This window comes from Carcharhinus amblyrhynchos, chromosome 32 (assembly GCF_965287045.1).
Source record: "Carcharhinus amblyrhynchos chromosome 32, sCarAmb.v2.hapA, whole genome shotgun sequence".
NCBI lineage: Eukaryota > Metazoa > Chordata > Chondrichthyes > Carcharhiniformes > Carcharhinidae > Carcharhinus > Carcharhinus amblyrhynchos.
This window is the reverse complement of record NC_137355.1, coordinates 11,043,172-11,062,996: the sequence shown is the minus strand read 5'-3', so window position 1 is coordinate 11,062,996 and position 19,825 is coordinate 11,043,172. Positions and strand designations below refer to the sequence as shown.

General features: G+C 44.9%; 1 protein-coding gene across 1 annotated transcript in view; it reads right to left on the bottom strand.

Moving 5' to 3' along the window:
• Positions 1 to 19,825, bottom strand: part of LOC145360718 (RNA-binding protein with multiple splicing 2) — a 120,297-nt gene that overhangs the window by 75,153 nt on the left and 25,319 nt on the right. Inside the window, exon 2 of the mRNA XM_080216095.1 lies at positions 1,673 to 1,750. Within this exon, the coding sequence (XP_080072221.1) occupies positions 1,673 to 1,750 (78 nt within the window). The remainder of the gene's footprint in view (positions 1 to 1,672; positions 1,751 to 19,825) is intronic.

Below are 19,825 nucleotides of genomic sequence, written 5' to 3'. Positions count from 1 at the left end.
AACCCTTGCAGGCACGAGGAGAATGTGCAGAGTCTGCACAGAGTCACCCAAGCCAGGAATTGAACCCAGGTCCCTGGCACAGTGAGGCAGCAGTGCTAACCACCGTCACCCATCTGTAATTTCCCCTGGGTGGTGAGCTTGAACTGCAGTCTGTGTGGGGTTCATGCACCCAGTGCTGTTTGGAAGGGAGCCTCAGGATTTGGCCCAGTGAAGGAACAGCCAACATATTTCCAAGTCAGAACGGTGAGCAACTTGAAGGGGAACCTTTTGGTGGTGGTGTTCCCAAGTATCTGCTGCCCTTGTCCTTCTAGGTGTTAGATTGCAGGTTTGAAAAGGTAATGTCAAAAGGAGCTTTGGTGAGTTGCTGCAGTACATCTTACAGATGATACACATGGCTGCCAGTGTGTTGGTGGTGGAGGGAGTGAATGTTGAAGATAAAGCATCCTGCTTGATTGGCACTATGCTGGATGGTAGAGTTGAGTTGTACTCTTCAGGCAAGTGAAGGCTATTCCATTACACTCAGTCTGTCCACCAGCTACAAGGCAGCCAGGAGGCGAGTTACTCACTACAGGATTCAGCTGAGCTTTTTGTAGTCATTTATAATCGCTAGCCCAGTTTCCTGTCAATGGTAACCCCTGGGATGTTGACAGTGGGGGAGTCAGTGATGTGGATTCCATTGCATGCCAATGGGTTAGATTCTTGTTAACTGCCTGGTACTTGCCACTTATCAGCCAAAAGTGCCATGCTGTCCATAAGCTGGACTTGGACTTTATTCATTTGCAGGCTAGATCAGTATTTATTGCCTATCCCAACAGGAGTCACTGTCCCACTTCTGGCCTTGAGGCAAGGTCACAGATGAAGCAGCTGAAGTTGCTTAGGCCTAGGACACAAGTCAGAGGAACTCCTGTTGTGGTGTCCTTAGATAATTGGCCTCCAACAGCCACAACTATCTTTGTGTCAGATACAACTCCAACCTGCTTAGGTGACACTCAGCTGGGGTTCCACCGTCACTCAGCTCCTGTCCTCATTACAGCTTTGGTTCAAATATTGACAAGAGTTGAACACCAGAGGGGAGGAGAGAGAGTGACTGCCCCTGACATCAAGGCAGCATAGGGTCCCTCCCACTAAGGATGGGTAAATTAGATGGATTGGTCATGTTAAATTGCCCCTTGGTGTCCAAAGATGTGTAGGTCAAGTGGATTAACCATGAGTCAGTACAAACTTGATGGGCCAAGTGGCCTCTTCTGCATTGCAGAAATTCTATGATGGACAGGACAGGGCCTCACCTCAGACCTCAATCCTGACACTGCCATGCTCCCATGACACCAAAACATCAGCCTGGATCTGTGCCAAAATTCTATAGTAAATGAGTAGATGGGATTTAATGGTATTGGGAGTTAGATCGTTCTATGGCCTGGTAGGTATGGATATGATTGGCGCATGTTCTATGTTCTACACCTGGGCCTGTAAGCCAAGGGGAGTAGGGGGAGGAGATTAAATTTTGGTATAGATTGTCAGTGCGTGGTTTATCATGTGACAGAGGTGCAGAAGCACGGTATTAGGTTAACATTCATAGTCCATTAATTACAAAAACTCTTGCTCTGCTCAAATGCAGAACCCAGAGAGACGACACAGATTCCTACATCAGCACGCACTGCTAATCAATCCTTACCTTGAATGGCCGAAAGAGAAGGTAGAGTTCACGAGGTTTAATATCCATGGGAAGCCCACTGACAAAAAGCGTACGGACCTACAAGAGAAAAAAAAACAGCAAAAGTTCAGTAAAAATGCTTGCCACCCTCTCCAGGTTATAGCTACTGGTACAAACTACAAGTAGGCTTACATTAACACTGCAGTGAAGTTACTGTGAAAATCCCTTAGTCGCCATATTCCAGTGCCTGTTTGGGTACACCACGGGAGAATTTAGCACAGCAAATGTACTAACCAGCACGTCTTTCAGACTGTGCAAGGAAACCAGAGTACGTTGAGGAAACCCGTGCAGACACAGGGACAGCGTGCAGACTCCACAGATATAGTGGCAAGCCAGGAATCAAATCCAGGTCCTTGGCACTGAGGCAGTGCTAACCATTGTGCCACCCACTCAAACCTAGTAAAGGCCACTCAGCCCATCAAGTTTGCACTGACCACAATCCCACCCAGACCCTATTCCCATAACTCCATATACCCTAGCTAGTGTCAGGGGGGCTAAGGGGCAATTTAGCATGGCCAATCCACCTATCCCGCATATCTTTGCATTGTGGGGAGGAAACCCACGCAGACACAGGGAGAACATGTAGACTCTGCATAGGCAGTGACCCAAGCCAGGAATTGAACCCAGGTCCCTGGCACTGAGAGGCAGCAGTGCTAACCACTGCCACTTGGACTAGTGCACGATTCTCCTCTACTGTATGACTGCAACAAGGCAGTGGATTCAAATTTGCCATATGCGTCTAAAGTCACAAGGTTCGTTGGTAGATCAAAACATGGAATGTTGGTTCTGAAGAGGAAGGATGATTAGAGACGGTCAATACAAGTAGGCCAGAAAAGCAGCCCCATCTGGTTCAGGTATCTCAAGGTGCACTGGAAGCAACATCTTCAAGATGCACAGCTAACATGTAGCCAGCATTCCCATAAACAGTGCCCACTGGATCAAGTTGACACCACTTTGTAAACGCCAAGTACAACTGGCTAGCCCAGAACATAAAGCCCAGTGACCAAGATCACCAATCTTATTAAAGAGACATGAGTGCCACTGGCTGGCCAGCATTTACTGTCCATCCCAATTACCCTTGAACTGAATGGTTTGCTCGCTCATTTCAGAGGGCAGTTGAGAGTCAACCACATTGCTGTGGCTCCAGAGTCACATGTTGGCCAGGAGTAGATAAGGATGGCAGGTTTCCTTCCCTGAAAGGGACATTTGTGAACCAGATGGGTTTTTCCCAACAATCGATGGTTTCAGGGTCATCAGTAGATTCTTCATTCCAGATTTTAATCCATTTTCACCATCCTCCATGGTGGGATTTGAACCCAGGTCCCCAGAACATGAGCTGAGTTTCTGGATTAATAGACTGGCAATAACACAAGGACATCTCATGTATTTCTTCGGATTGGAGTGAGGTTAGCACATTTCACTTGCAGATTAACACACACACACACACACTGTGTGGCTCAAAGAATGATGTACAACTGCAAAGCTATATATTAGGGGCAGATTACAGAAGTGCAGGAAATTTCTTTGAGATGGTCAGGACACATTTTGGTGGCATCCTTTCTGGGCAGAGAACTACTCTTGCCACACACTTCTGGGGACGGTACACACATTTACCCTGCTAACCCCTGACACTAGGGTCAATTTAGTATGGCTAATCAACCTAACCCACACCTTTGAACTGTGGGAGGAAACCCGAGAGGGAACCCACAGACACGGGGAGAACATGCAGACTACAGTGACCCAAGACCAGAATTGAACCTGTGTCCCTGGTGCTGTGAGGCAGCAGTGCTAACCACTGTGCCATCCCCCCTCTAGGTGCGTTTTTATTGAAAAACCAACACTTTATTCACACAATTAAAATACTTAAACCTGACAAAGTATAATTCTTAGCAGCTCTCCCATATTAGATCCAATTTAAGCAATATCCCCATAGACAAATCCCATTTCAGAACCAACTGGCACCAAAAACAGATACACTCACAAGAATGCTAGATTTTCAACATTTCAATCTCTGTACAGATACAGAAAGGCCTGACTCATGCAACAGTCTCCAGAGAAAAAGAGCTACTTCAAGCAGGACTTCAGAAGAAAAAAAAGACCTAGTTTCTGGCAAGTCCCAGTCTCCAGACTTCAAATGAGTGAGCAAAGCTATTTCTACTCTTTACAAATTCCAAACAGCAACCAAGCTGGGATCCTCTAGTCACCCGATCTTATCAATCCCACCACCCACTGGAAAAACAGAAAACACAAACAACCTTGACCATATTAAAAACAATTAAGATCAATTATGCTGCTGCAGTAACAGACCTGCCAGATCCACACAAAAATGGCACCGATACACAAAAACTGATAAGTAAAACAGATCTGGCACAAGAAATATGACCCAAACAGTTCTAAAGACACAGCATCACCTCAAAAAGGCTGCCAGATACAGACAAAATGGCACTGGTACACAAGTGGTAAAAAACAGGAACCAAATACATTTCTTAAAGGCACAGTATCACCATTTGTGGGGTCCATTCCTTCCTTTGAGCAGATGAGGACAGCACTGGTATGCAGTTTAAAATGAGTTTTTGTTGAATAGAACAGAGTAAAAAGTCAGACCTGCAGCAGAGCCAGTCTTTGTACTGAGCTTGAACAGACTGTACAAACAAAGCAAAACATCAACCCTCATTGTAAATGTTTTCTGCAAACTGTCTGACAAAACACAGGTCTCGCAGTTGCTGTTACCAAAGCTAACTTTTGTGGTATACTTTTCAGGGAATGTGGTCAATTTTCAGTTAATCCAGCCTTCTGAGTTTTAAGATGTAGTCAATTTTAATTTTAGCATAGTTAATTTTAAGTTATTTCTTTTGAATTAAGTATTTTATTAAACAAAGTCTTTGCATAGACTGCAGCAACAGGTACGTATGTGTAGGATCCCTCAACACCTCAAATATAGTATATGCTTTTCAAAAGATTGCACACACAAAGGTAAAGTTGCCATAGTCTCAGAATCCCCACGGTGCAGGAGGAAGCCATTCAGCCCATTGAGTCTGCACAGACCACAATCCCACCCTGGCCCTACCCCATAACCCTACTAGCCCCCTGATGTAAGGGGCAGTTTAGCATGGCCAATCCACACATCTTTGTACTGTGGGGGGGAAACCAGAGCACTGAGAAAACCCACGCAGACATGGTGACAATGTACAAACTCCATACAGACAGTGACCCAAGTGGGACTGGAAACCAGGTCCCTGGCGCAGTGCTAACCACTGTACTGTCCCACCCTGTTCTACAGCACCATAAGCTTTTGAAGGGGACAGTTAACTGGTGATGATTTAAGCCAAGGGTCACCACACCTCAGGCCAGGACTAAAGTTAAGGCAGGGCCTTGAAGTTACCATACAGCCAGATGACCATAGAGAACAGCAGCCTATGAGGGGGTTAGTTGACGTGCTGAGGGTCACCACACCTCAGGCCAGGGGCAAGGTTGAGAGTAACTTCATGAATAACCTCAGCCGGTACAAGAATTGAACCCACGCTGTTGGTGTCGCTCTGCATTGCTAACTAGCCACCATCCAGCCAACTGAGCCATGTGTGCAGTGCAATTAAAGTCACATCTACACATTTCCATCCACTATAACTGAAATTTAAATTAAAAAAAAAGAGACCAGCACAGCCAAACCTTCCCAGACAAAAGCTGGACTGAATACTCAGCTGAAGCCGGTGTAATATTCAGGCTTTCGGATTATATGAAAATTCCAATTGCTTGCCCATCTGTTGAGTTGGAATGCATTACAACATGAAAAATCAAAGGCAGTAACTTGTTGCTGCTCTGTGGGGGGAGGAACAGTTAAACCACAACTTTGTTCTGAGCACACTTGTGACAGAAAAAGTAGTCTAACCGTCTTTGCAAACCAAGAACAAACACCAAGTTACCGAGGCTGCCGCTTCAGCACCAAACGGCTCAAGTCCGCTCATATCCAGTAACTTAGCAAAAAAAAAATGCTGACCCACACTCTGGAAGCACGAGAGAAAAAAAATTAGCCAAGTCCCAGGACAATACAAGGGGCGTATAGAGTTCAAAAGATATTGCTGCGTTTCAAGAGACAGGTTTTAAAATGTGGTCTGGATAGTTTATTAGTTAAGCCTGGAGTGGCAGATGGAAAGTGAGGAAAGTCCGATCGTGTTGCTGGTCTGTCAGAGTATTCACACTGATGTTATAGCAGCCTCTCAATATCTCCAGGAGACAAGCTATTTTGCAGGTATCTCAGGAGGCTTTTTTTGAAAAAAGGTATGAATTGAGGGGTGTTAACAGTAATTAGTCAGAACCAGGGTGGCACAGTGGTTAGCACTGCTGCCAGGGACCCAGATTCGATTCCCAGCCTCTGCAGGGTCTGCACAGGTTTCCTCTGGGGTGTTCCAGTTTCCTCCCACAGTCCAAAGACGTGCTGGTTAGGTGCACTGGCCGTGCTAAATTCTCCCTCAGTACTGAATGTGGCGAAGAGAGGATTTTCAGAGTAATTTCATTGCAGTGTTAACACAAGCCTACTTGTAGCAAACTGCAGACAGACTACAAACATTTTCTCTGCACGAGTGACAATTGGTTACACAGCCCCAACTAGCCCCATGGACTAGCAAAGCTGGCATGGGCATTATCTCTATTCCATTGGCAGCGAGGGAGAATTTATCTTGGTCAATGCACCTAACCAGTATGTCTCTTGGCTTGTGGGAGGAAACCTATGCAGACATGGGGAGAATGTGCAGACTCCAGATGGGCCTAAGCTGGGAACTGAACCCAGGCACTGAGGCAGCAGTGCTAACCAGGTTCATTACTGTTAGTATACAACACCTTTGTATCTTGTATGTTCTGCACCACATTTAGCCAAGAGTCAACCCACACCCACAAATACTTCTGACCAAAGGTTTTAAAGCATCAGCAACAAAATACCCATTTAGTTTATCTGGGGCTCGAGACATTTAAATGCCATTGTAAAATTAAACAGCTGTCAAGGATCAACTATAACAAGCCAAAGGTTGTTTTGTGCAGAATAGGGATGGACACCAGGAATTTAAATTTCATTTTAGTGTTTCTGCAGAGGTATTAATGCTTGAAGGTTGCCAATTCAGAATTTGATAAATAAGCTATTGCATTTTGACCACATGACCATCACATTCATTGGACACCGTGCTGAAATCCTACTTGCAGGGGGAAGTCTCAAACTACCACATCTTACTATAGAATCCCTATAATGCAGGAGGAAGCAATTTGACCAACTGGGTCTGCACTAATTCTCCAGCTAAGCATTCCACCCAGGCCCCTTCCTGGTGACCCCACATTTACAGAACCCTTAGGAGGCTGCCATTTGACCCATTGAGTCTGCACTGATCACAAATCCACCCAAGCCTATCCCCATAACCCCACATATTTACCCTGATGACTTGCCTAACACTATGGTCAATTTAGCATGGCCAACCTAACCTGCACGCCTTTGGACTGTGGGAGGAAACCTGAGCACCTGGAGGAAACCCACACAGATGTGGGGAGAATGCGCAGACTCCACACAATGCCAAGGCTGGAATCAAACTGGGTCCCTGATGCTGGTGAGGGAGCCCTTGTGCCAACCTAATTCCCCTATCCCACACATCCTAGGACACTAGGGGCAATTTCTTATAGCCAATCCACTAACCTGCACATGTTTGGTGAGTGGGAGGAAATCCATGCAGACAAGGGGGGGGGGAACATGCAGACTCTGCACAGGCAGAAACCCAAGCCTAGAATTGAACCCAAGCCCCTGATCCAAGATGGTGCTGGAACAAGGGGACTTCTTGCGAGCTGTCCCCTTTAATTCTTACACTTGTTCTATGCTTTTAAAACTCACTATCCTTTCAAACTCTATTCTCTACACCCTAGTTATGACTAACATTACATTCTACACCCTCTCCTTTCCTTCTCTATGAAGAGAATGCTTTGTATAGCACAAGAAACAACACTTTTCAATGTATACTGAAACATGTGACAATATGAAATGGCGCTGAGAGAGAGAGCAGTACTGCCACCATGCTATGGTTGGTCATTTGGCTTCCAGTTACATGACACCACCATTGGGGACAGAAACTTTAGTGTCACAAGCAGGCTTACATTAACACTACAATGTAGTTATTGTAAAAATCCCCTAGTCACCACACTGACACCTGTCCAGGTACATGGGAGAATTTAGCATTGCCAATGTACCAATTACTACCAATATAAACAGCTCCCACATCAACGAGAGGCAGGTGCAGAGAAACAGAGGGGTAGAAAGGTTCCCCCCCCACACAACCATCAAATTGGGTAACAGATGCTTCAAGAAGTTGCCTGTGTAATGTAGCAATATTGAAGACCACAGCATTATGAAATGGTACTGCAAGTTAAGACACATTGCAAAGTATTCATATTGATTTTTCAATGCCATGCTCAATTTGAGGGTGAGAAGTGAGGGTCACAAACTAGTGTCCCAAACTTAAATAAAAAGGTGAGAAAATAGGTTAAAAGGCAAGATAGAGGGACAATAGCAGATCTCCAAGATATGGACTATGAAAAGGATGCACCAACCATGGTTAAGAACCAAGTTGAAGATATGTACAATTCTTCAAAAGATTTGTGGCAAGTAAGAAGACTGGGCAGATTTTAGAAACCAAATGAGAGAAGGCTAGCTTGAAATATAAAATAGCAGGAGTTCCTACAGGTGTTTGATGGTAGGGCAGTGGATATTATCTTCATGGACTTCAGTAAGGCCTTTGACAAGGTCCCTCATGGCAGACTGGTGCAAAAGGCAAAATCACATGGGATCAGGTGAGCTGGCAAGGTGGATACAAAATTGGCTTGGTCAAAGACTAATAGCAACAGAAGGGTGCATTTCTGAATGGAGGGCTGTGTTGGAGGAAAGTGTAACTGGATTAATTAGTTAAAGTTGCGGATGACACAAAAGTTGGTGAATTTGTGGATGGCAATGAGGATACAGCAGGATGTAGATCAGTTGGCAATTTGGGCAGGGATATGGCAGATAGTTTAATCTGGGCAAATGAGGTAATGCATTTTTGGAAGATCTATATTAGATTGGAAATACAGTAATGGCAGCACCCTTAGGAGTATTGATAGGCAAAGGGATCTAGGTGTACAGTTACAGGTCACTGAAAGTAACAATGCAGATGGAGAAGGTAGTTAAGAAGGTATACGGCATGCTCGCCTCCATCGGCCAGGGCATGGAGTTTAAAAGTTGGCAAGTCATGTTGCAGCTTTATAGAACCTTGGTTAGGCTGCACTTGGAATATAGTGTTCAATTCTGGTCACCACACTACCAGAAGGATGTGGAGGCTTTGGAGAGGGTACAGAAAAGGTTTACCAGGGTGTTGCCTGGTATGGAGGGCATTAGTTATGGGGAGAGGTTGGAGAAACTTAGTTTGTTCTCACTGGAACAATGGAGGTTGAGGGGAGACCTGATAAAAGTCTACAAGATTGAGGGGCATGGACAGAGTGGATAGTCAGAAGCTTTCCCTGCTCTCCCCCCCCCCCACAAAGGTGGATGAGTCAAGTATTAGGGGGCATTGGTTTAAGGTGTGAGGGGCAAAGTTTAAAAAGGAGACGTACAGGCAGATTTTTTTTAAAAAAAAACAGTAGTGGGTGCCTGGAACTCATTGCTGGGGGAGGTAGTGGAAGCAGATACAGTCGTGACTTTAAGGAGCATCTCGACAGGTATATTTGGTCAGTGGTGTTGTGGATGGTCTGGAAGGATGTCAGAAGTTGCAGCAGGACATAAATAGGATGCAGGACTGGGTGGAGAAGTGGCAGATGGACTTCAACGCGGATAAATGTGTAGTCGTCCACTTTGGCAGGACCAATGGGATGAACAAATACACTATCAAGGGCAGGAGTCTTAGCAGTGTGGAAGAGCAGAAGGATCTTGGGGTCCGGGTCCACAGGACTCTTAAAATCGGCCTCGCAGGTGGAGGATGTGGTCAAGAAGGCGTATGGTATACTGGCCTTCATTAATCGAGGGATTGAGTTTAGGAGTCAGGAGGTAATGCTGCAACTTTATAAGACCCGTCAGGCCTCACTTGGAGTACTGTGCGCAGTTCTGGTCACCTCACTATAGGAAGGACATAGAAGCTATTGAAAGGGTACAGAGGAGATTTACAAGGACGTTGCCTGGATTGGGAGGCATGCCTTACAAAGATAGGTTGAGGGAACTGGGACTCTTCTCCCTGGAGAGACGAAGGTTGAGAGGCAACCTGATAGAGGTTTACAAAATGTTGAGAGGAATAGATAGGGTGGATTCTCAGAGGCTATTTCCCCGGGTTGAAGTCGTCGCTACGAGAGGACACAGATGTAAGGTGCGGGGAGGCAAGTACAGAAGAGATGTTAGGGGTAAGTTTTTCACTCAGAGGGTGGTGAGTGAATGGAATCGGCTGTTGTCAGTGGTGGTGGAGGCGAACTCACTGGGGTCTTTTAAAAAAACTTCTGGATGAGTATATGGGATTGGGGGTTATAGATAGGTCTATGGATTGGTAGGTGTTGATGTGATCGGCACAACTTGTGGGCTGAAGGGCCTGTTTGTGCTGTAGTGTTCTATGTTCTATATGAATAGGATGGGAATAGAGGGATATGGTCCCTGGAAGGGTAGGGGGTTTTAGTTAAGTCAGGCAGCGTGGTCAGTGTAGGTTTGAAGGGCCGAACAGCCTGTTCCTGTGCTGTAATTTTCTTTGTTCAAAAAGGAGGAAAGTAGGCATTGCTCCCTTAGAAGTAAAGACTGGGAAAGTAATAATGGGGAACAAGGAAATGGCAGAAGATTCAAAGAGATATATTGTATTTGTTCTCAAGGCAAGAATTCTAAGAACGCCTGATCAAGGAGATGCCAAAGCAAACCACAATTAGGGAAAGGTATTGGGAAAATTAGGAGAAATAAAATTGATACGTCTCCGAGATCTATTGACCTATTAAGGCCCTTGGATGCAGATTTGGCTGCGAAGATTGTGGGTTACATTCATTGTGACCTTAACAATTCCATAGATTTGGAACATTCCCAGTGGATTATAAAAACCAATGTAAAATCAATAATGCAACATCACTATTCAGAAGACAGATAAGGCAGAAAGCTATAGGCGAGTTAGCCACCTCAGTCATTGGGAATCCATTATTTGGTAGGCACAGTGGTTAGTATAGCTGCCTCGACACCAGGGATCCTGGTTTAATTCCAGCCTTTAGGTGACTGTGTGGAATTTGCACATTCTCCAAGTCCATGTGGGTTTCCTCTGGGTGCTCTGGTTTCTTCCCACACTCCAAAAGATTGAGGTTAGGTGGATTAGCCATACCAAATTGCCCCTTCATACCAGGGGAACTAGCAAGGGTAAATATATGAGGTTATAGGGATAGGGCCTGGGTGGGATGGTCATTGACAGGCTCAATAGGCCAAATGCCCTCTTGCTTTGTATGTACAAGATTGGTGACTTAGTATCCAAAGATGGGCAGATTAGGGAGATTAAAGAAGTTATGGGGATAGAGCCTGGGCAAAATTGCTCATTGTTAGTGCAGACTTGATGGGCTGAATTGGCCTCCTCCTGCACATCAGGGTTTTGGAGTAGGTAACTGCCAAGTCAATATGGTTTGTGAAAGGAAAAAACCTATTAACTAATTGATCAGAGTTTGTGAAGAAGTTAATAAGCAAAATGGATAAAGGGGAACATGTTGATGTGGTGTACTTGGGTTTCCAAAAGTATTTGGAAAAAAGCTGCTGCGTGGCAGGTCACTACACAAAATTAAGTGCTCATGGCATAGGGAGTGACCTGTTGACATAGACAGAGAATTGATTAACTAATGGGGAAGCAGAGAGTCAGCAGATGGGTTTATTTTTTTACATCAGCAATGAGCGAACAGTCACAGGATCAATGCTGGCACCTCAGCTGTGCACCAATTCTATCAATGACTGAAGGGATCGAATATATGGCAGCTGAATTTACTGACGACAGACAGACTGGTAGGAAAGCAGAGCACATAAAACATTAACAAAAGGCTTATAAATAGATTAAGCCGGGAGAGAGAATAATTGTGGGGAAAAGCAGAACTTGGCCAATCTTGCAGGAAAAAGCAGCATTACAAATGGGAATGAGATTGCAGAACTAGTACAGAGATGTGCACACCCAGGTACACAAAATAAAAGTGACCCCAAGCAGGTACAGCGAGTGATTAGGAAGGCAAATTGAATGTTTATTGCAAGGAAAACAGAATATCAAAGAAAGAAGTCTTGTTAAGAGGGGGCAGCACAGTGGTTAGCACTGCTGCCTCAGTGCTAAGGAGGCAGGTTCAATTCTCATTTTGGGTCAGTGGGGAGTCTGCACGTTCTCCCCGATTTCTTCCCAGTCTGAAAGGTGTTAGTTAGGGTGCATTGGCTATGCTAAATTGTCCCTCCGTGTACCCGAACAGGAGTGTGGCAACTAGGGGATTTTCACGGTAACTTCACTGCAGTGTTAATGTTAGCCTACTTATGACACTAACTTTTAAAGATAGGTAAACTTTAGAAGGAGGGAGACTATACTTCATTCAGGCCATTGGTGAGACTGCACTGAAATAGTGTACTGCATTGGCCACCTTATTTTAAAAAAGGGAAAGGTGCAAGTGTGTTAAGCAGTTCAGACAGTTTACTAGACAAATACATGAATAGGATGGGAATGAAGGGACATGGTCCCAGTAAGGAGAGAGGGTTTTAGGTTAACTGAGCAGCTTGGTCAATGGAGGCTTAGGAGGGCCAAAGGACCTGTTCCCATGCTGGAATTTATTCTTAATGTAAGGCTACTTGTGACACAAACTTCAAAAAGTTGAACAGGGCCTTTTGCAGGGGGGGGATACTGGATCTGGAGTACCATGTAGAATTTTGGTCTTTAAAAGAGCGTGTGACATAATTGCATTATAAACAGTTCAAGGAAAGTTCACAACTGACTCCTGGGATGAAGGGGGTGTCACGTGACAAAGTTGAGGCTATGCCCAATGGAATTTGAGTTGCGATATTATTGAAAGGTCCTCGGGGACCTCAGGGTAGATGCTGAATGTTAGAATTACAAAAATTAGGGGTCTCGAAGAGATCAAGTGAGCATTTATTTCCAAAAGCTGATGGGCTGTCCTTGCCCTAGAAATTGGGTTGCAGTTGGGGAGGGGGGGGGGGGGTCACTAACTTTACTCAAGGCAAGACTACGATCAACTCCATTTTGATGAACAATTTAAAAGGTTATGGGGATGGGTTTGAGGGCCCAATCAGATCAGCAGCACCCACTCCTTTTCCTCCCTTGTGTTACGACCTATAAATAAATGAACGTCATATCTGCAGTTGTTATACAAGAATGACAAGGCATTCAACACAATCCAATTGGGTTACAAAAGCATGGTCAGCTACTTAGAAGGGCAAACTCATTTGATTAGCTTTATTACGTGCAGTTCTGATCGCAACACTACAGGAAGGACATGCAAGCTTTGGAGAGAGCGCAAAGGAGGATGTTGCCTGGTCTTGAGGGCATTGACTATGAGGAGAGGTTGAATAAACTAGGATTGTTTTCACTGGAAAGATGGAGACTGAGGAGAGACATCTACAAAACTAATGAGGTGCATAGGTAGGATGGATAGTTGGCAGGGTACAAGTGTCAATTATGAGGTGGGCACAAGTTTGAGGTGGGGGGGTGGTGGTGGGGGGAGTTTAGGGGAGATGAGGGGGAGGTTTTTCCATGGTGATGGGTGCCTGGAATGCACTGCCAGATGGGTAGATGAGTAGGGAGGGGAATAGAGGGATATGGAAAGGTTAAGAGAAGATCTTCAAGTTTAGTTAGTGCATCACAATCAGCATGGGCTTGGAGGGCTGAAGGGCCTGTGCTGTGCTGTTCTTTTTTGTTCTGTATCCACAGGAGAAGAATGTGGCTCAAAACTAATTTTGCATATCCAGGGTTGCATCTAGATGCTGATAATATTTGCGAGCACGTTTAGTCAACATTGATCAACTTTGCTACACTTGACATTACTGGCACTGTCACAACCGCAGCAGGGTTTACCCTGGAACAGTCAGGCAAGTCCAGCATCTCAACAGGACGGTTTCACAAGTTCAACTTCCAACTGCCCGAAAACAAAGTCATTCACCCCCAGAAGAAAAATTTTGGGAAAAAAAGGTTGATTTTACACTGGTGGAAAAGGGTTACCTTTCAGAGGGCAAAACAGTTCCTTGATCCAACTGTGACAGGTTCATATCCACCACACTGGCTGGCAGCCAGTTGAACTATTGCAAAGATTCAGAATGGAGGTGGATTACAACTGGTGTTAAACAGTTTACTGCTACACTGAGTATGCAGTCCTGGCCTAACTGGAGCAAACATTCCTTGGAAGCTATACCTCAATTGTATTGAAGCCAAAGCTTCAGATTTAGCCAGCTGTGAAGCCACTCTGAACAGACACTCAAAACTAGTCCTGCGAATATATCCTATTGAGAACACATGGTAAAAAGCAACCCAGTAAATTTTTAGATTCACTGATAGCACTACTCGTGTATGGCTGAGAGAGACATGCCAAAGCTTTACATCGAGCACTCATCAGGACAAACATGGGGCAATAGAGTCAGGAGGTTATAGGCCCTTCAGCCCAACTTGTCCATGCTGCCTAGTTTTTAAAACCACTAAGCTAGCCCCAATTGCCCATATTTCACCCATATCCCTCTACACTCAAATCTTATCCATACAACTGTCTAAATGCTTTTTAAAAAGACACTTGTATCTATCTCCACTATTGCCTCTGGTAGTAGTTCCAGACACACCCTCTGGACCCTTTTGTATCTCTCCTAGAACAAGAGGTTACAGATGTAGGTTAAGAGGCAGTAGATTGAAAACAGACAAGAAGGGGCTACTTCTCACAGGGTGGTGAACATGTGGAACTTGCTGCCCCAAAGCACAGCAGAGTCTGAATCATTAAAGAGTTTCAAAGAGATAGATATATTTCTGATATAAAAAGGATATGGGGAACTACAAAAGGTCGTGAATGAAGCCAAATCCACTAACCAACTTCCCATCCATTGACTCTGTACAGTTCACACTGCCTCAGCAAAACAGCCAGCATAGTTAAGTACCCCACACACCCCAGACAATTTCTTCCATCAGAAAAGATAAAGTCTGAGGTCATGTACCAACCAACTCAAGAACAGCTTTTCAGTTGCCAGACTTCTGAATGGACCTACCTTATATTAAGCTGATCTTTCTACACCCTAGTTATGACTGTAACATTCCATTTTGCATCCTGTCCTTTCCTTCTCTATGAAGGCTATGCTGTCTGTATCACACACAAGAAAATACTTTTCACTGTATGTTAATACATGTGACTATCAAAATTGGAGGCTCTAAAATCAGCCATGATCTGGTTGAATGGTGAAGCAGGCTCAAAGAGCTGAATTTGTCAACTTCAGCTCCTAATTCCCATGTTCCTGTTTGCCTAAATGCAGGAATGCCAAATTTCAAAAGTGAAACAATAGGTGCTATGTGTGAATAGGTGGCTTTGCAAGTGAATCTCATTGAAAAACTTACATAATACAGAAAAGTCTGGATAGAGTGGACATGGAGAGGATGTTCCCAATAGGAGAGACTAGGACCCAAGGGCACAGTCTCGGAATAAAGGAGCAACCCTTTTGAACTGAGATGGGGGAGGAATTTTCTTCAGCCAGAGGGTGGTAAACCTGTGGAATTCATCGCCACAGAGGTGGCTGGGTCATTGAGTGGATTTAAGACAGGTTCTTAATTGGTAAGGGGATCAAAGCAGGAGAATGGGGTTGAGAAACTTATCAGCCATGATTGAATGGCAGAACAGACTTGATGGGCCAAATGGCCTAATTCTACTCCTGCATCTAATGGATTTGATAAGTGTTAAAGAGGTCTGCTAATCAGCAAGTTCACATGCAATATTATTTTACCCTTCAAAAATTCTTTTGCTTCTGGCCTGATGAGTAGGACCAAAAAGCTTTGACTGCACTTCTCTTTTTCATTGCTGCTACAACTGTACAGCCACATCAATACACAATGGAATACCAATACTCAGAATTAAAGTATTTTCAGGTTCTCACAGCACCAGGGACCCAGGTTCGATTTTCAGCTTGGGGCACTGTGTGCGGTGTTTCACATTCTCTGCGGCTTTACTTCAAGTGCTCCAGTTCCCCCTCAGGCCAAAAAAAACGTACTGGTTAGGTGGATTGGGCCATGCTAAATTCTCCCTCAGTGTACCTGAACAGGTGCTGGAGTGTGGCAACTAGGGAATTTTCACAGTAACTTCATTGCAGTGTTAACGTAAGCCTATGTGACAATAATAAACAAACTTAGTGGCAGTCACAGGTGGGAGGCCATAGTTTCAAGGTGAGGGGCAGGTGGGTGGAAGAAAATGAGGAAAGACCTCTCTCTCTCTCTACCCACCCCCCTCCCCCCCCCCCCCCCCACATTAGTGATGATCTGGAATTCATCTTTGGGAGGCTAGTAGAGGCAGGTTAGCTCCCTTAGTATCATCTGGATGAAGACTTGGCACAGTAATATATACAAGAATCATCTTGGTGAACAGCTGGTGGCCAGAAGAGAGTGGATTGAGGAAGTCATGGCTGTGTTGTGTTAAGAGGTGATGATTTAAAAAGCTACATCGATTGATGTTCTCCTGTCTACAAATGGCAACAACATATCCAATCCTAACAATAATATATCCAACATTCAAGGCCATGGGCCAAGTGCTGGCAGATGGGTTGAGAGAGAGTTTAGGTGTTTCTATTGGTGCAGACAGTGGGCCAAAGGGCCTCTTCTGCACTGTATGATTCTAGGACCAAGATGCAATGCAAATAGAGTCAGAAAACAAATCAAGTAGCTTGTGTGAAGGGACAAGGATGCACGTCGGCTTTCCATTTGCATCGAGCAAGTCATTTCAGAACTCTGTCCTCTGGCATCTTGGAAAGTGGGAGAAACCGGCACAAGCTGCGAAAAAACAGACGAAGTGGCGGAACGAAGAATGCCTGTTTACTTCAAGTGCCAATTTTCCTGGAGGAATGAGATTTTGGCAAGCTCACATAGCCATGAGCAATTTTGGCAGTGTTGGTATTTAGTCACTGTGGGGATGGAGATACACCTTGGACAGCAGAAAACCCCCCAGAACTAGGGGGTCACTGAAGAATAATGGGTAAGCCATTCAGGACTGAGATTAGGAAGTTCTTCACTCAGTTGTGAATGTATGGAATTCCCTGCCCAGTGAAGTGGTTGAGGCTACCTCATTAGATGTTTAAGGCAAGGATAGATAGATAGATTTTTGAACAGTAAAGAAATTAAGGGTTATGGTGAGCGGGCAGATAAGTGGAGTTGAGTCCATGAAAAGATCAGCCATTGAATGGCAAAGCAGGCTCAAGGGGCCAGATGGCCTACTCCTGCTCCTAGTTCTTATTTAAGAGACTTCTTCACTCACTTGTGAACCTATGGAATTCTCTACCACAAAGCTGTTGGAGCCAGTTAGATATGATCAAGGAGAAGCTGGATGTGGCTCTCGTAGTTAAAGGGATACGGGAGAGAAAGTGGGAGACTGAACATGATCAGCTGGGATCATGCTGAATGGTGCTGCAGGCTCAAGGGGCTGGATGGCCTTCACTTGCACCTATTTTCCACACCAAAACAAAAACACAGCTGCAACTTAGTGTACAAGAACAGGATTGGTCACCACCTGCTCTTCCTATTCAGGGAGGACTGCAACATGCTTAAGTCATTTGTAACTGTGAGCGATGCCAAAGCCCCAAGTTATTAACAAACAACATCAGCAAATTTGTCAGTTCCTCTATGTAAGCTATAGATAGGAAGTTGAGGATGCAAAGTGTCCGAAAGAGGCCAAAAAATGTGGCAGCTGGAACGTGTCAGACTGGGGGGTTGGTTGTCTGTCTTGGCAGGAAGCTAGAGAAGAGCCTCACGTTTAAATGGAGATACTAGCACAGAGGGATTCAGGCATCACAGCAATTAGTAATTGGGAAATAGAGAATTGGCCATTATTGCAAAGGGAAAACAGAGCAAGAGTCTTGCAACAATTGTTCAGGGCATTGGTGAAACCTTTACTCATTCATGGGGTTTAAGGTGTCACTGGCTAGGCCAATATTTATTGCCCATCTGTTTTAGAACATTGAGTTCCCAATGGTGGGGGTGTTCAGAACCAGGGGTCACACCTTGAGGATTTGGGGTAGTTCATTTAGGAGAGATGAAAAGATATTTCCTCACCCCATGAGGAGTCTGGGGAATTCATTACCACAGGAAGTAGTTGATGCCAAAACATTGAATGTATTCAAGAGGTGGCTGGATCTCGCACTCGGGGTGAATGAGATCAAGAGTTAGGGGAGAATTAGGCTATTGAGTTGGACGATCAGCCATGATTGTGATGAATAGCGGAGCAGGCTCGAGGGGCCAAATGGCCTCCTCCTGCTCCTCTGATGTTTCATCAAGTGGGTCTGGAGTCACATATAGGCCAGACAAGGTAAGGACAGCAGATTTCCTTCTCCAAGGACATTAGTGAATCAGATGGAGTTTTACAATGGTTCATTATTTGACTTGAAGTGAGAATATCATCTGTTGTGGTGGGATACAAACCCAGGTCCCCAGATCTTACCTCTGGTCTCTGGGTTACCAGTCTGATGACTACCTCTAAGTGTACTTTTCTTTATTGCCCATCCCCAGGTACCCTCAGGACGATGGTGAACCACTGCAATCCCAGAAATGCATGTACACCTACCATGATGTTAGCAAAGGGAGTTCCAGGATTTTGACCCAGAATTTTTGTTCCAAGTCAGCAGTTTCACTGAGACACACCTGGATTGGAAGCCGCACAGAGAAGGCTCCCTAGGCCAATTCCTGGGTCAGAAGGGATGCCACAAGAAAAGGTTGAGCCTGTAGAGTTGAGAAAGGAGAGCAGTGATGGTACTTAAATTGACAGCGTAGATGTTGATTCCCATGTCCATTGACAACTAGGGGAACAGTTCAAAATTTAAGATGGAGGCAGGAGGAAATTGATGATGTGCCTGATTCCTCTTCCAGAGCTGCAGCAGTTGGGCTGTTGAATGCAGGTGTAGTATAACATGGATAAATACGAGGTTACCCACTACAGTAGCAATAATAGGAAAACCAATTGTGAATTCAGAGAGGTGGGTACTCAACAAGACCTTGGAGTCCATGTACCAGTCACAGAAAGTAAGTGTGCAGGTACAGCAGGCACTAAAGGCAGCAAGTGATGTGTTGGCCTTCATACAGAGTGGATTTGAGTATTGGATAGGGGTGTTTTACTGCAATTGTATAAGGCATTGGTGAGACCAGGCCTGGAGTATCATGTGCAGTTTTGGTGTCCTTGCTAAAGAGGGGCTACAGCAAAAGTTTACCAGGCTGATTCCTGGAATGGCAGGTCTGTTTGACAGACTAAATTGGTTAGGATTATATTCAAGTTTAGAAGAGAGAGGGGTTCACATAGAAACCTAAAATTCCAACAGGGTTAGACCGGAGATTCAGAAAGAACGTTCCTGATGGTGGGAGAGTCTAGAGCTAGGGGTCAGAGTTTGAGGATAAGGGATAAACCTTTCAGAACTGAGGGGGAGGAGAAATTTCCTCACCCAGAGGGTGGTGAATGTGTGGAATTTACTACCACAGAAAGTAGTGAGGCCAAAACAGATTAAAGGAATTAGACACAACTCCTGGGGCTAAAGGGATCAGGTGGGGAAGGGGGTAAAATTAGGACATGATTAACCACAAATCGAAATGAATAGCAGACAGGTCCAAAAAGGGCCTAACTCCTGCTTCTAGTTTCTAGGAAAGGCCAAGTTAGGCGTATATTTGAGCGAAAGGAGTTAAGGCAGCAAGGCCATGAGCAGATTGGCTGAAAGCCCCATGAGCCAAGTGGCACCCTCCCAGAGGCCGATTCCCACAGGGCCAGTGAATTCTGCTGGAGACCAAACCTGGCTAACTCTCATAGCATTCACTTTCCGACAAGGAGGCTCACAATGAATCAAGTCACGTCAGTTAAAGCAAGGGATTTTATTCTGGTGCTGCCACAGCAAATTGGTTACGTTTCACGAGGGAGAATGGAATAGAGCTG